The sequence below is a fragment of the Oratosquilla oratoria genome, chromosome 25 (assembly GCF_046742065.1).
Source record: "Oratosquilla oratoria isolate Oo_2021 chromosome 25, ASM4674206v1, whole genome shotgun sequence".
NCBI lineage: Eukaryota > Metazoa > Arthropoda > Malacostraca > Stomatopoda > Squillidae > Oratosquilla > Oratosquilla oratoria.
This window is the reverse complement of record NC_134801.1, coordinates 49261731-49279230: the sequence shown is the minus strand read 5'-3', so window position 1 is coordinate 49279230 and position 17500 is coordinate 49261731. Positions and strand designations below refer to the sequence as shown.

Below are 17500 nucleotides of genomic sequence, written 5' to 3'. Positions count from 1 at the left end.
TCCCTCCTCCGATCCTGCCACAAGCGCAGTGTCGTCCGCAAACAACAGCTGGCTCACCTCCCACTTTTCTCCATTTTCCTTAACCATCTCCAATCCCTGACCCACTACCCTTGCATTCACCTCTCGCACCACCCCATCCATGTATAAGTTGAACAGCCAGGGTGACATAACACATCCCTGACGAGGTCTCACCTTTACCTCAAACCACTCACTCTCTCCATTTCTAATCCTGACACAAGCTCTACTACTCTCATTATATATATATATATATATATATATATATATATATATATATATAAAATGTATATATTATATATAAATATATATATATATGTATATATATATACTGTATTATATATATATATATAATATATATAAAATGTATATATAATGTATATATATATATAAAATGTATATATATATAATATATATATATAAAATGTATATATATATATATATATATATATATATATATATAAAATGTATATATATATTATATGTATATATATAATGTATATATATATTATATATATATATATATATATATATATAATGTATATATATATATATATATATATATATTGATGAAGAGAGTAAAGCACCAGCCTCAGTCTTCAGGAGGTATTATGGCTTACATACAGTGAACTCGGTTTTAATGTGGCCCGGGGTGCAGCCGGGACAGGACCCTGGTGAAGTCCTCGCTCCGTTAATCATGACGAAATGTGTACCATTTAATGTATCAAAATACAGAAATACACCAAGAATGAGACAAAAAAACAATAAGCTACTATAAAAATGACACAAAATATAACATGCAACAAAAACAATAACATACGATAAAATTGAAACAAAAATGTAGCATAAGAAACACAAAAAAGGTAACATGAGGGATACAACCACCACAGTGGCGGACCAAGTGTCCCATGTGAAGGGATAAATAATCACGTGTGCAAATGGGTAATCATGGCGAAATATTTACAATTTTATGCACTAAAATACAGAGAAATACAGCAATAATGAGACAAAAAATGGGACACTTGTTCCGCCACCTTGGTGGTTATGTTTCTCATGTTACCTTTTTGTGTTTCTCTCGTTACTTTTTGTTTCACTTTTATTGTATGTTATTGTTTATGTCTGATGTTACCCTTTTGTTTCATTTTTATTGTATGTTATTGTTTTTTGTCTCGCTCTTGATGTATTTCCCTACGCCTGGCTCCTCGCCCACTCCGCCTTCCACCCTTGTCCCGCTAGCCCGCCGCCAAGCAATCTCTCGGTCCCACGTCCACCGCCGCTGCAGGCCGATGCACAATTCCGTTCGTTTATGGTGTGGCGCCGTGGCTGGGCCGACTATGCCGTCATAGCCGGTGTTAATAGGATGCCACGCGACATACACCTCTGGTCGTGCTTGTCCCTCGACGTCCAGGGGTACGGAACTCCCTGGACATCCCCCTTGACACCTTGCTCTCAACTGACGAGGTGCTCGACCAACTTTAAGCCCACTTCAGGGACGCGCGAATCGAGGCCCTCCGCCGCCGCGACCTGCTCCCATGCAGACAGGTGCAAGGCGAGTCCTTCGACGACTTCTACGGCCGTGTGAGGGATAAGGCTGAGGAAGTAGACCTGTGCACCGAAAACCCTATCACTTGTGCGGAGGCCCAGCTGAAAATGGTGACACTCATGGGCGTCAGGAATGAAGAACTCGTACAGCGCCTTAGCTTCATCGCTGCAGTAGGTAATGACCAGCTGCCGCTCACAAGAGGCATCGAGGGTAACTGCCTCGGCCGTCCAGGATGACCTGAGCTTATGCGTCGTCTCAGCATACAAAAAGGCCTAACGCCAAGCGCATGCAACCCCGTCTCAACAATCCCTCGCCCCTTTATCGCGACCCATACCAATTCTGTCTCCGCCGGTATGACCCCGGTAAATGCCGGGCGGCTAACAGCACCTGCCACAGGTGCGGGAACAAAGGACATCACCCTCACACTCCCGAGTGTCCTACTAGGGACATATGCTACCACGCCTGCAACTAAAATGGACACTGGGAGAAGTATTGCAAGTCGACTAAGGATCGGGAAAAGGACCATCGCGAGTTGTCTAGTTCCGGCGCTACTACCCCGCCCACCAGGAAAGCCGGAAGCTGTCGCCATGTGTCTGATGGCCCTTATAGCTCTCCGACACCTGTCAACAACAACATCCGCTTCGGAAATGTGTATTCGAGTTTGCCTCTGTTACCTGACACCGGTGCGAAAGTCACGGTAATAGGCACTCAACACCTAGACATGTTGGGGATACCCAGGGCCAATTTGCAGCCGTCGCTCTCGGCGCCGATGTGCATGGCCGATGGATCTCAAATGCCCCCCCCCCCCCCGACACGAGGGATCCAACCCCAACCCCAACCCTCATCTCATTCGGTCACTGTCCGGAGTTGGCCATAGTTACACCCGACTTCCCGAAGCCCATTCTAGTGGTGACACACACGAACAGGTGCGCCGAGATAACACTTACCGCTGACAGCTCGCCAGCCGCCGCTCGCAACTACTTCCGACGGGAATTTAGCAACGTGCTGGCCTCCAAGGAAGTCCTCCACACCACCCCCTAGGAAAGATGGTGGGTTCCGCCATGATAATCTACCTGAAAGCCGACATGGTGCCCTTCGCCATCCACATGCCCAGACCAATACCATTCGCATTTCAGGATCAAATGAAGGATGAATTTGATTCAATGGTGCAACAAGGTATTATCATGCCTGTCGGTGAGGAGCCTTCGAAGTGGTGCCACCCGATGGTCCTCGTGGCCAAGAATAAGGGCGTTCGCATCACGGTAGGCAGATGGTGGGTTCCGCCATGATAATCTACCTGAAAGCCGACATGGTGCCCTTCGCCATCCACATGCCCAGACCAATACCATTCGCATTTCAGGATCAAATGAAGGATGAATTTGATTCAATGGTGCAACAAGGTATTATCATGCCTGTCGGTGAGGAGCCTTCGAAGTGGTGCCACCCGATGGTCCTCGTGGCCAAGAATAAGGGCGTTCGCATCACGGTAGGCCTGACCAAACTCAACTCTCAGGTGTCACGCCGCACCAACCTATCACCAGTACCGTTTGCGTACGGTCCGCAGTGTCACCCCCTCCGTGATGTTCTTTACGACGGCGGACGCCCTTCATGGTTATTGGCAGATGGACCTCGCCGAGGAGGATGAGCACCTCACCACGTTCATCATCCCTTACGGGTGGTACAAGCACTGCCGGGGACCGATGGGTTTTGCGGCCACCGGCGATGCCTACTGCCTCCGTGGGGACGTGGCTCTGCAGGGTGATGCCAATCGGATTAAAGTGGTGAGCGAGAACCCCGTCTCCAGCGGTTTAAAGTGAGGCTCTTACCCTTCGTCTTCACGACGAAATGGTACACCGGGAAGCAGTTTTACATCCCAGACTCCATTTTGTGAGCCTGGTCTCCCACCCCACGCCAGAGAACGAGAACGACTGTGACAAGGACACCGCACACGTCAGGACCGTTGTCACCGGCAGCGACGGCGCTCGCGGGGACCACTCGTCGCCCGCCGCTGACGCCGAAAGGACCCACAGGAACTCCGGGCCGCGGCACGAATGGACCCCGCATACGGTCATCTGCTTACCTGTGTGTCCTCCGGATTCCCGTCCAACTGCTTTGGCCTACCCCGCTTCGTCCTCCCGTATTGGAAGCTCCGGGACACCCTCTCCGCTGACAGGGAACTGGTGCTGTACGGCTAGCGCATCGTTGTCTCCGACACCCTACGGAAGCACACACTGGCTCGCCTCTATAAGAGCCACCGCGGCACGGAGGCCACAAAGCGATGGGCTAAGCAAATCGTCTTTTGGTCCGGCATCGACTCTAACATCAAAAGCACGGTGGAGACCTGCGAGTCCTGCTAAGTGCTGAGCTCTAGCAAGCAGCAGGATCCCCTCCTGTGGGACGACCGCCCTACCCTGTCCTTCGAATCCGTATGTGCCGACTTCTTTCACGTCGCAGGAAAGTCATTCCTGGTTATAGCGGAGAGTCTCTTAGGCTGACCCGTCATCGTGCCCTGCGGCGAGGATACGACGTCGACCAGAGTCATCCACAAGTTCTTCAGCTTCTTCCGGGATGTTGGCGTCCCCTCCGTCTTCACACCGACGGCGGTCCCCTTTCACCAGCACCGAACTCAACCGGTTAACGGAACGCTGGGGCGTCCACTACACAGTCACCTCACCGAACTATCCCCAGTCCAATGGGCACGCCGAAGCCGTGGTGAAGGCAGCTAAGTATCTTATCCTCAAGACAGTGCCCACTAGCAACATCGAGTGCGAGGTGTTCGACCGAGGTCTCCTAGAATTACCCAACATCCTGTCCCTTGTCAGCCCCTCCCCTGACCAGATCCTGCTCAGCCGCCCTCTCTGCACTTGCATCCCGGCCCACCCAAACTTCTTTTCGGAGGAATGGCAAGCTCGCTCGGAGGAGTGCGATCTCCGCCCCGCCGTTCAAGCTGGCCTGCTATAACGAGCACGACTGGCCCTTCCCTAAGTTGAATGTCGGCGAATGCGTGCGGATTCAGGACTGGACTCCCTTTCTTGGGACAAGGTCGGGGTGGTTATGGGCCACGGCATGTCCAGGGACTACGAAATCCGCCTCCCGAGCGGGAGACTCTGATGGCTCAACCGGCGCCATATCCGCCCGGTGATCCCCACGCTCTCCCGACGACGACAACCCCGTCGCGTCTCATCCTTTGGTGGAGGACATGCGGTCCTCATGCGCGGATCCCTCTACGGCACCCCGTCGCTCGTCCCGGTTCGTGAATAGATGTACCCCTTGCGTTGGTTCTACGACCGCGGTGGGGGGATGGGTGGCACAGTACACTGTAGCATAGTGTGCTGTAAAGCACAGATCTCATAGCGCAGCTCGGTGCAGCGGGACATGGTGATGCCCTAACCAGCACCGACGCCTCTCGAACAACGGTACCTTCATACGGCCAGCTACACGTGATGCTCACGCAGGTTCACGCATACCAGGCGTGATCACGGTGTCACATAGACATGAATGACTACTCAAATAGGCACTTGATAGGATTAAGATGAAACGTACGTAGGAGTGCGACCATTCAGAAGCATGCCGATGTCACACGCACATAACTGCGCCCAGAGCAAGGAGCTATTAGGTAGAGTTGCGAACATACCTATATTAAACGCTTGGTAACGCCTCCGCTCTATGAGGCGACAGAGATACCCTATCAAAGACTAAGGTCGACAGATACCCGTTAGCTTTCCTGCATGTACCATGCGCCCTTCTGTAGGCATAACCCACCGATTAATAAGCGTGTAAATTGCCCTGTGTTTCACTGTCGTCCCCCCTTTACAACAGGGCTTGCAACAGTACTGAGAAAAGTACAGGTGGGAAGCTGTTTAGATAGATTCAAATGAGTGCACAGAGGGTTTAGGGAAAAATGTCATTGCAGTGGTATTGGGAGATCTTAATGCTAGAGTAGGGGTTGAACCCATAGACGTAGTGGTTGAGAAGTTTGGAGTGCTAGGTAAAAATCATAGTGGAGAGTTAATGGTGGAAAGGTGTTTATAGAGTTGATGATAGCTAATACAGTGTTTAGGAAAAAATCAAGCATAAGCACATATGGGAAAGGGTGGGTGATGGAAGGGTGGTTGATAAGGCATTAATACACTATGTAGAGGTATTCTGGAGAAGAGTACAAAAAGTTTTGGATATTCATGTCCTTAGGGGGGAGAGTGGGGGAATATCAGATAATTTTCTTGGTGGAAGGTAACCTGAGAGTAGAGGATGGGTGGATAAAGAGGAAAAGAGCAGAAAGTAGGGAGATGCTTAGAGTAAACTGTTTAAATGAGAAGGAAAATGAACAGGAGTACAAGGAGAAGCTGAGAGAAGTGTGGGAGATGGTGAAGAATAGAGTAGGATTAGTAATGGAAGTAGAATGGGGGCGTTTCAAGGATGGAGTGTCAAAGTGTACAAATATGGTATGTGGAACAAGGAGAATAGGAGGGAATAGAAGGAAGGGTAGCGAGTTTTGGGATGATAAAGTGAAGAAGGTTGTAGAAGACTTCAGGGATTGGTTGCAAAATAGGACGAAAAATATGAGGTAGAAATAAGATGAAATGCAAAACACAAGATAAAAGAGGCAAGAAGAAGAGTAGCTGTCAAATGGAGGAGGATTATGACAGCTTTTGAAAGTAATAAAGAAAAGTTTTAGAAGGAAGTTAAGAGAGAAAGGGGAGGCGAGTCAAGTAGAGAAGAAAAGGTACAAGGTGCAAATGGACAGATGTTAACGGAAGAGGAGGCGGTAAGGGGAAGATGGGCAGAGTATTTTAGGGGACTGTTAAATGTGGAGGATAGGGAGGCATTGGCAGTGGCAGTGGAAGGCACTAAGAAAATGACGGTGATGGGAGAGGAAAACGGGGGAGTAAAAAGAAAAGATAAGGTGCAGGTACTTTTGAAAATTATGAGAGCAGGTAAGGCACCCGGGTTAGATGGGTGTCATTTTGGAATGTCTGAAGAAGGGAGGTACAGTAATAGGGGATTGGCTAGTGAGGTTGTCATATGTGTGTCTAAGGGAGGGTAAAATGTTGACGAACTGGAGGATTTTTGTGGTAAGGCAGATGAGAGAAAGCTTTAGCGAAAGGTAAAGACTTTTTGGCCTTTATGTATTTGGAAAAAGCCTATGACAGGGTAGACAGAAAGGCATTGTGGGAGGTTTAGTAGATATATGGGATTGGGGGAAAATTGTTGAGGACAGTTGAGAGTTTTTACAAGAGTAGTAGAGCCTGTGTCAGAATTGAAAATGGAGAGAGCAAGTGGTTTGAGGTAAAGATGGGACTGCTTCAGGGTTGGCTTAAAACTTTGAACTTTTACACATAACATCTTTGTGATGTGAAGGGACTGCAAATTCAAAGGCTTGCATGGTTGTATAAGGATGTTATTTTGATGGAACCCAAAGAGATTGCATGAGGAAATGAGGTGGGAGGGTCGCCATGTGAGTGAAGCAGCCCTGGTTTGGATGAGCTGTGTCTTACTGCATTGCTTCTGACCCAGCCAGTGGGCAGGAGACAAAGATGATCCTTCATCCACGACAAGCTAAGCTAAGAGGGAAACACTGGGTGGTGGATAAGAGGCGAATGGGTGGTAGTAGGTGCATGCCTTAACTTGGCTACCTCCCTTATAAAGGGGAAGAAGCCCTTGGTATTTAGACTGATATTCTTATGCACTACTCTATGGGAAATAGGTTGGTTTCTAAGTGTAGATGTGTTATTGGTGCAGTTTAGGTGCAACCAGTTATCATTTTAAGGGTTTTATTTTGTATTGCCTTAGGTTATCGTCCTTTGTTTTCTTGGCTGTTAGATTAAAATGTATTTTTTTTTTTTATGTTATTACCTTATAGTAGGAGGAAGGGAGCAACAATTAATTGTTAGGTCTCCATATGTAAAAAGAGAAAAAAAAAAAAGAAAAGAAAAGAAAAGAAAATCAGTACAGATACTGTCAGGCACTAAGTGCTCCACCTTCAAATGAAGGTAAGAATATTGATTGGTTCAGAAGATGAGTGGCAGTGAGTTGATTCTCTTTGACATTCATCTCATAGACCATCTTTTCCAGGTACCCATCATTGGTCCGCTTAAGCTAATATACATCCACACATGTATACCGTACCTGCCGGGGAGCATTTTCTATGTCCTCTAATGTTCTTTCATAAAGAAGAATAAGAGGAAGGAGATGAGGAATGGTGGTGTTTGGTGCCTGAGGGTTTGTGCATTCATTCATATTCTTCAGAGTAGATCTTAATTTGGCCTCAAAATTAAAGGCTGCATCTGTGTACTTTTGTCGGACAGTATGCCATGTGCTCTGTAGTTTCTGTATCTGTAAAGAAATGGGAAATTGGTGAATTGCATACTTTTTATTAGAAAGTTATAGTGATTGCTGCCTGTTGCATTGTATTGTGGACATCATCCACTTTGGTAGGAAATACTTGGGCCAAGTGTGTGTTCTCTTGCTGAACAGGCATTGACTGCTTTCACTCCAGACATGCCAGGATATATCTAGATGTATACAGTACACAAGGTTATAATGTCTATGTAGACCAAAGATAGGAAGGTTTTGACTGGCTTTGTTTATGTATTGTCTGTGTAATGCATAACACAATCCTGAAAGTGTGTAAACAAATATAATAACAGCCTTACTATCAGCACCCATTTTTTGTGTTTGGCCCAGTGATTTGAAATCACATTGACCAAACATGGCAAGAGCCTTGAGCTACCTGGGGCTCTATAAACTTTGTAAAAAAGAGTGATATACATATATATATACATTTTTTTTCTCAAGCTCAAGGGCTCACCCATTTTTTTTAGAATCATTATAAAACAATATCTTATTACATAAGAAATTGAACATTAAAAGTTACATTGTTCAGTATAATCTGTTACCTTAACTAAGTACTGTGCAACAAAAAAATCCCAAATTCTGAGTAGAGATCATGAGATACTAATTATGATAATGATAAATAACACTTACCTCTGGCATACAGAGGCCAAGCATTATGTTGGTAAAGCCATATAGATTGCCCATTGCTGTTTTTGTATCAATGGCCACTTGAATCCATTTGTAAATAACTTCTGCTCTCTCATTCATCTCATCACAGGTTAAGATGGTCACAACAACCAAAAGTTTCATACATTCTGTCCTGGAAATGGCAGAAGACATGATGAAATTACTAGGTGCCTGATCCAAATTAGAATTTACAATTTCCATCTATTATATCCCTTATTTCTGCCATCTACTCCCTGCACTCCCTTTTTTCATTACCTTTGACTTGAATAGTGGGTAATGGTCAAGGATAACTCTTCACCTCCACAGATCTAAGATAGTTTCATAAGATATCTATTTTGAATTAAGTTTTAAAACTCAAACCTTGCTTTTGAAAACATTATTATGGAACTGACATTCTATATAAATGAAACAACTTTTGTACCTTTCTATGAGATCCTGCCTCAACTGAAAGCCATGTGGAAGGGTTAAAAGTTCAATTCCTGAAGTAACTCCAAGACCAAGATCTATATCTCCAAGCCCACATAGTAGAGTCAGGTCTGCTCTTGTCAAGTGTGCAGCCAATATTCTGTAAGCAATGATACAGTTAATTGTGATACTGAAATAACCAACCAAAGTATTGTTAAAAATATATATATATAAATAGAATTAATCACCAAATATGTGTATGCAAACCCATTAGGAACAACTACAGGTCCCTGCAGGAGGTATTTCAGTGAAACAGACATCAGAGAGAATCCCTTCCCTCCTGCCTGTCCTCCAAAACCCATTTAAATCCTCACCTCCATCTGAAAGTGCAGCCTGATGCTCAGTCTCCAGACTGTGTTCAAGATCTCTATCAACTTTGACTGCATATCCTCTACACTTTCACAAAAAGAGAGCTGATAATCTGTGACTTCTACCCTCTTCCTACTAATATATGCTTGTGACATAAAAAGACCCACTCTAATACAACACAAGAACATCTGCACACAGAAGCCAAAATCTTTCCCATAGGGCAGCACATAAAGATAGTAGGCACATAGTTCTCTGCAAGAAACAAATGAACACCTGCATGTCACAACTCGTCTATACAAAAAAACTCTTGAATTAGAAAAAAAGCACTCCGATATCAATTATCAAAATCAATATGCCACCAAACTCCCCTATAGAAAAATCCCTCCAATAACAAACTAGAACCACACTAGCATGATGGCATCCAGGCCTCCATTCAGCCTTAAAACAATACCAACAAAGAGTAAACCTACAGAAATAAATTGCCACAGGTGCAATCAACACACAGAAGGCACCAAATACCTCATTGTACACTCCTCTATTTTTGCCTTACCCAGACAACAACACAATATTTCTCCCTTGAGTGACTTGTGAGCCAATCCCTTGGCTGTTGCTAGGCCTCCTGCAAGGCAAACCTGGTGCAAAGGATCGAGTGACTGACCTATTCTCACTTATTCTTATAAACAGTAAACTAAAACATTTATTAGCATTATGATTATGAGTGTGATACTTAAAAAAAGTTTACTAAAGTTATGAAGTTTACCTTGATCCACTTTCAATCAAAATATTCTTTATCCCTTTTAATGCTGTAGCATCTAATGGTCTGTTTTCAATGGCAGGCAGAAGTAAAGTATTGAAGTCCTCAAGGTCAAATGCGGTTTCTGGGTGAATGTTAGGTAGACTGAGAAGAACAGGTTCCTCTTCAACCAAAGAGTCTTCTTCAAACTGTACACTGCTCCCATCTCCAAAGGAAACCTGACTGTCTCTGCTGAGTCAAGGCAAAATCATTTTCATCATGTCTTTATACACTACAAGATAAATTTTATAAATACTCGTTTATAATCTAATCAAGAAAAATAAGACCACATAAAAAGAAAGTTAGTGATCATCCTTTCAATCTTTCATAAGTGGAAGGGTGGGAGGTTTTTATCTTAATCTTTTATGAGAATATAAGGTTTATCACTTGATGACACTCCTCACTATTCATATGAAAATACCCTTGTAATAGAAAATTAAGGGAAACTGAAGTTTCTAAACTATTTTGCATGGCATTACAAGGATCAAAGACTAAAATTGATACCAAGGATAGGTGGCAAATAACAATAATAAAAAAAAAAGGTCAAGCATACTTATACTGTTGAATGGGGACATTAACCAACTATTATATATATATATATATATATATATATATATATATATATATATATATATATATATATATATATATATATATATATATATATATATATATATATATATGGCCTAGAGTTACTAGAATATCTCTCAACCAATATGAGACCTTAAAAAAGATAAATAATAATAATAATCTGACCTGTCCATTGATTTCCGTGCATCACTTGCTGAAGTTTGAACTGAATCACCAGATCCATTTCCTGAATCAGACCCAGAGGGTTGGTAAACTTCAGATATTCGTGAATGCCTTGGATTAGAGTTGTTATCAGTTGCTATGGAAGATGTCTCTGGATCGCTACCATCTACTTCAACTTCATGTTCTTTATTTGTGGAGGTAATTTTATTGTCTTTCAAATCACACATATCCTTTTCTTCTTCATCTTCTTCATCAATTTCAGCATATACACGGTTCATATAGATATTTTCTTGTGGTTTCTTTGCTTTCACCTTAAAAGAAGGAACTCTTGAGGGCTTTGGTGGAGGCTGGTTAGAGAGATCTTCCTCTTCTTTACTTTGTTTGGTTGGTGTCTCTACTTCTTCTGATGGTGTAAGAGGATGAATTTCCGTGGAAGGTAATGACATATGCCGTGTGTTGATTTTTCTTGGTAAAGAATGGGATGTAATTTTACCACAGTCTATGGTGTGCCTTTGTCCAATAACACCATCACTGCTATTGCTTTTATCATCAGGTCTAGGACTACCTGTAGTACAAACAGTGCAAATTTTATTTCACAGCCATTTCCACAATAACAAATAAAGAGACAAATATAATCAAATAAATTCTTATTCATTTTTGTTCTTATTTGATAATATACAACACTTACCAGCAGCACCATCTAAAGAAAAACTTTCTGCTAATCGACTATTTCGTGTTTTGGTAGGAAGCTGTGGAATTGTGTCTCGTCGCATACGTGGTGGTGAATGTGCAGGACTTCTTATTATTGTGCAACTAACTCCCACTGGGCCACTGTACGAGTGCTGGTGGGGCAAAGGACCTCCCAGCTGACTAGATCTGTGACAATCATTACATTAATGTTCATAACTGATTAATACCTTTAGCTTGTCACATTTGCTCATTACTTATTCTAAAAAGCAATAAACTTTGGAATGAGGCCTCTCTTATATTGACAATGAAATTGTGAAGAAGAATTATTAGAGTATTGTACAATAATTATCTTTGCAGATTACTCTTCCTTATATATTACTTAGATCCAAATTTAGTTGGAATTTTTTTTAAAGATCCTATACACCATGGAGCTCATCCATATGTGATTTATGATAAAGTTGTGCATGTCTTATTCTTAATTATTCCTTTATACAAATTATAAAAATGTATATAAATAAAACAGTTCAAGGTGATATATTTCTTTGTTATATAAAGTCATCTGCGAATATTACTTTGCCCTTTTTAACATATTTACCACCTTCAGAGAAGGCATTCTCTTTACAACAGAGGAAAATTAAGAACATAAAATGTAGATGCTACCGTGGAGTAGATTCTTGTGCGATCTTTGTTGTTGGTCTGGTTAACGTGCCATGGGTGAAGGTTTGAGCTGTCTGTGCTGCATACTTAGAGGCATAGAAGCTTAAAGGTGCTGTCCTTGTGATTGGAGTGCTAATTCGAGCTCCAGACTGACACGTCACTGGACGGCCTCCGCCAACATAGGAACGAACAAGATCAGGAATGGTATCATATGCCTCATCTTCAAGTTGATACTGAATTCTTTCATACACAGTATTTGGCTGCACAACAGTCTGGAATATGGAAATCATGAATACAACCAAATGAAATAAGTAGGTCATGTGATAAAGCTCAAACAATACATGAATTCAAATCTAGATATGATAATTAGAAATCAAAGAAGTTGGAACAGTTCATGAATTTGAATCTAGGTATGTTAGAAAATTTGAGAATGGGAGACGGGACCAAACGAGCATTGTTCCTTTCCTGTATACTACAATTAGGTAAACAAACACACAAACACACAGTATTCCCTTACTCAAGGGAAACAGTAATGGTTTGCAGTGTTGGTAAAACCTTCAAATTGTGAATGGGGCCCAAACTCAGATTTTCTACATAAGAAGTCAAAATGCTAGCATCTACATCAGCAAGCTATGAATGTGCGGTGGGGTAATGGGGTTAAATAGTCATAGATGTTTGAGTAGAATAATACTGGAGTTGTTTCTATGTTGCATTCAGTGCTTTGCCTATCACTGTCTTGTGCTCCTTTACGAAAAGGATTTTGGTTTCTGAGTGTAGATGATCTGTTGGAGATGTTTTCATTTTTTCATCTTAGATATATCCATACAATTAATCAATCAAAAGATAAACTTTACATTAACTCCCTTGGCCCAAAGTGGTGTTCTATAGATTTTGCTCTTTAAGGCAGGCAACTCATAATTCTTTATAACTTAAAAATAGTTGACCCTGGAGTGAATGTTTACGACCAAGACTTGTATTAGGACTCTGCCTCTGAGCTACAAAGATGTCACTTGTCTTTAGCTAAAAGCCTTGAAGATATATCTCTATGGTGGTTAGATATCACGGCAGGTAGATTTTGTCCAAATAATGTTGTTGAAGTGTAATATTTTAATCCATGACATTTTGGAGTGATCACAAAATTTCATGTACTCTACATCATATGTATTAGAATACAAACTCCAAAGGTTCATAAGAACTTTATTCTAGGAATTATTATTTGACTTAGTTACAAAAAAGTAAGTGTTGGGCAAAGATAAAAGACTGATGGTATATATATATATATATATATATATATATATATATATATATATATATATATATATATATATATATGTATGGAAATAAACTCTCCTACTGGGATTCGAACCTTCGCCAGAGCGGCTTGCTTTTTAAAAGGCGAGGACTGTACCGTCACTCCGCCACGACCCTTCAAAACAGACGGGTCGTGGTTGAGTGACGGTACGGTCCTCGCCTTTTACGTTGCAAGCCGTTCTGGCGAGGGTTCGAATCCCAGTAGGAGAGTTTATTTCCAAATGTCAAAATGACACAAATATATATATATATATATATATATATATATATATATATATATATATACTGTATATATATATAAATATGTATGTATACATGGTATACACAGTAAACCCTCGATATAATGGACGATATGGGGACAGGGGTCTGTCATTATATCCGAAGATCCGTTATAACCGAGGGTCCCTCGCTATAACAAATGAAAATTCGTTATAGCGAGGTATTGTCCGCTCAGATATTTTGCCCGTTATACGATATCCGGTATATCGAGATCCGTTATATCGAGGGTTTACTGAATATGTATGTATGTATATATATATATATATATATATATATATATGTATATATATATATATATATATATACATAAAAAGATCTGTTTATGTGTATATATATATATATATATATATATATATATATATATATATATACATACATACATACATATATACATATATGTATTCATTTCCTGATGCTTACTTTGCATATCCTGAAGTGGAGTGTCTGACCCTTCCAGTGGCAGGTGAGGACATAATCTCCAGGTTGGGAGATACAATCCCTAATGAGGAACTCGCCATCATGCAGGACCACCTCTTCGGCGCGCGCCCGTGGAATGGTGCCATGGTACCATGCATGACTCCGAAGGTCTCCTGAATCAAGGCCGAGCTCCCATTCGAGCAATTTTCTGAGTTCTCCTGGGTCGCTACCCTCCATCTTGGCATTACCACTCTGGGTGTCAAAGTCAAAAGACTGAAAAAAACATCTTATATTAAAATGTTTCAAATATATTTACATACACGTTAATGCTAAAGTGGCATGTGTATATAAAGTTTTAACACATTTCTTAAAAAATTATAAGGTACGCGTGTATGCTTAGTTATCCATAGTTAATGATAATACAAGTGTTTGTTTTGCAGTAGGCCAACGTGAAATATCTAACCTTACGAGTAAAGGATACTCCATATCGGATATTGACTTCATGTGTTTTATGCAGCCAGTAATTTTAGTCAATCTAACTATATAACCGTGTACCAGAGTAGAAAAAAAGGGGGGGGGGAGGGGACGGGGAAGGGGAAGGGGAAGGGCCGTATAGAGAAAGACTGTCCAAGACAACGAAAAGCTAGAGTGCAGTTCAAATAGTGAGGGTACATAGAGGAAGAAGGGTGTGTGGGGAGAGCTGTGTCAACAGGTAAAATTGATTACTCACCATTTTGACGATGGTATTGGGGCTCAGCAAGGCTGCTTCCCTGCGCTTGGCATCCCGACGAAGGGAGCTGCTGCTGCAGGATGAGGAAGCACACAGAAATTCAGATAGTTGTTCTTTCTTGGTAGTAAAGAACAAGGTAAAATTGTGATGATTTTTATTGTTTCTATTGTTATTACTATAATTACTATACTGATTCTTCTTTTTTGTTATTCCTATTCTCGTCATCATCATCATCATCATCATCATCACTAATGACACACACACACGCGCACGCACACACACACACATTCACTCAAAGAAGGAAAAGTACCACAAGACTGGAAGAATGCTAATATTGAACCAATATACTAGGGAGGAAATAAAGAAAATCCAACAAATTATAGACCAGTATCCCTTACAAGCACAATTGCAAAAATATGCGAAAGAGTTATCAAAAACAAATGAACTAAACACTTGGGAAAAAAAAATATTAAACCCCAACCAATTTGGATTTAAAAGTGGAAGATCAAGTACTACAAACTTAATATGTTTTTACTCAAGATTGCTGGACATAATACAAGAGATAGCTGGGCAGATTGTGCCTTCCTGGACCTACAAAAGGCTTTCGACAAAGTACAACACAAAAAACTTCTAAGAAAAATTGAACTAATAGGTGGAATACAAGGGAAATTATTGGAATGGATAGGAGACTTCTTGAAAGGAAGAAAAATGAGTGATACTTAGAGAAAAGAACTCAAAATGGGTAGACATGATAAATGGAGTACCCCAAGGCCCTGTATTGGCTCCGATAATGTTTGCTATTTATATAAACTACATGGGTGAAGGAATTAAATGCTGCATAAACTTCTTTGCAGATGATGCAAAACTATTGAAGAGAGCAAGTAACGAAGAAGACTGTAAATCTTTTCAGGGAGACTCTGGGCAAAGTCTGGAACTGGAGTAAAAGAACGAAGTGAATATCAACATTAAAAAATGTAGTATAATGGAATTTGGAAAAAGCAAAAATAGAATATCCGGTAAATACAAAATTGGAACAAAAGAAGTAACAAAAGTAAATTCAAAAAGATACCTAGGAGTGATCATTTCAAATGACATGACACCACACAAACATGTAAACGAAATAGTTGGAGAAACCTACAACTTACTAAGATCAATGAAAGTGGCCTTTGACTACATGGACGAGGAGATGATGAAGAAAATCCTAGTTACACTGATAAGACCAAAGTTAGAGTATACAGCGGCACTATGGACACACAGTAAAACAAAAAAACAAAAACTAGAAAGAATTCAAAAAGCACTAACAAATATGGCACCAACACTCAGTATGCTGACATGTGAACAAAGATTAGACAAACTAAGATTATTAACTCTGGAGCAAGAAGAGAAAGAGGCGATTTGATAGAAAGAATTCAAAAAACACTAACAAATATGGCACCAACACTCAGTATGCTGACATGTGAACAAAGATTGGACAAACTAAAATTATTAACTCTGGAGCAAGAAGAGAAAGAGGCGATTTGATATCCATATATATATAGAATTATGAAAGGGATGGAAATCCTTGACAGGGATGATCTACTTAAATGGGACAAAAGAAATACAAGGGGACACAAGAAGAAACTTAAGAGGGACAGTTACAGAAGAGATCTGAAAAAGAATAGCTTTCCACATAGAGTGATAGATACATGGAATAAATTGAAAGAGAAAACAGTGAGTGCTAAAACTATACACGACTTTAAGAAAGAACTGGATGCGGAAAGATACAACTGCGGGTCCATACGAGCATAGCATAGCACAAAAAAAAAAAAATCAAACCTACCTGCCACTGGGTCTGAGAACGACTTCAGGTGATGTCGGTAGGACCGGATTGTTCCGGCGAAAGGAGTTGCCTAAGGTGGACCTCCGGCTGCTCTCCTCCACCAAGCTCCTCCTCGCGTTGGGGTCGCCGCCCTTGAGCTTGTGGTCTGAGGGAGAGAAGAGAGACGCTGAGGTCAACCTTGTGGTCCAGTGTGAACGGCGGTGAGGGGATCGAGGACGACCTCGTCAGTTAGGTCTTAGCGAACTGACTCGGTGATTTTCTGAGCTTGTCCGTTCGGTAGCACGCAAAGATGGACATATTTGATAAAATATTATATGATATATATATGATAGGATTGTATGCATACATATGTGTATAAATACATATGTGTATGCATACATATATGACGTAAGTGGACTAGGAAACACAGGAGTCTTAGTCTGATTTTATTCCTGACTAGTTTCGCAGGTACGCTTTTTCAAAACATACCTGCGAATAAACTTAGACTAAAACTCTTGTGTTTCCTACTCCACTTACGTTAATCTGTCAGAATGTCTTGGCATATATATATATATATATATATATATATATATATAGAAATATATATATATATATATATATATATATATATATACAAACCCACATACACACACACACATATATATATATATATACATATATACATATATATATATATATAATATATATATACGTGTGTGT

At 41.2% G+C, this 17500-nt stretch overlaps 1 protein-coding gene across 6 annotated transcripts in view; it reads right to left on the bottom strand.

The window, feature by feature from the left end:
* The window catches only part of LOC143038933 (breast cancer anti-estrogen resistance protein 3 homolog), a 615644-nt gene that overhangs the window by 3292 nt on the left and 594852 nt on the right, over positions 1-17500 (bottom strand). For 4 of the 6 annotated variants that reach the window (XM_076208718.1, XM_076208714.1, XM_076208716.1 and 1 more), the window contains 10 exons: positions 16802-16946; positions 14983-15055; positions 14256-14525; positions 12249-12517; positions 11587-11774; positions 10902-11463; positions 10113-10337; positions 9000-9143; positions 8543-8711; positions 7685-7891 (listed from right to left, as the gene is read on the bottom strand). In XM_076208718.1, the coding sequence (XP_076064833.1) occupies positions 7685-7891; positions 8543-8711; positions 9000-9143; positions 10113-10337; positions 10902-11463; positions 11587-11774; positions 12249-12517; positions 14256-14525; positions 14983-15055; positions 16802-16946 (2252 nt within the window). The remainder of the gene's footprint in view (positions 1-7684; positions 7892-8542; positions 8712-8999; positions 9144-10112; positions 10338-10901; positions 11464-11586; positions 11775-12248; positions 12518-14255; positions 14526-14982; positions 15056-16801; positions 16947-17500) is intronic. The other 2 variants (XM_076208717.1, XM_076208715.1) reach the window with 2 other exon arrangements.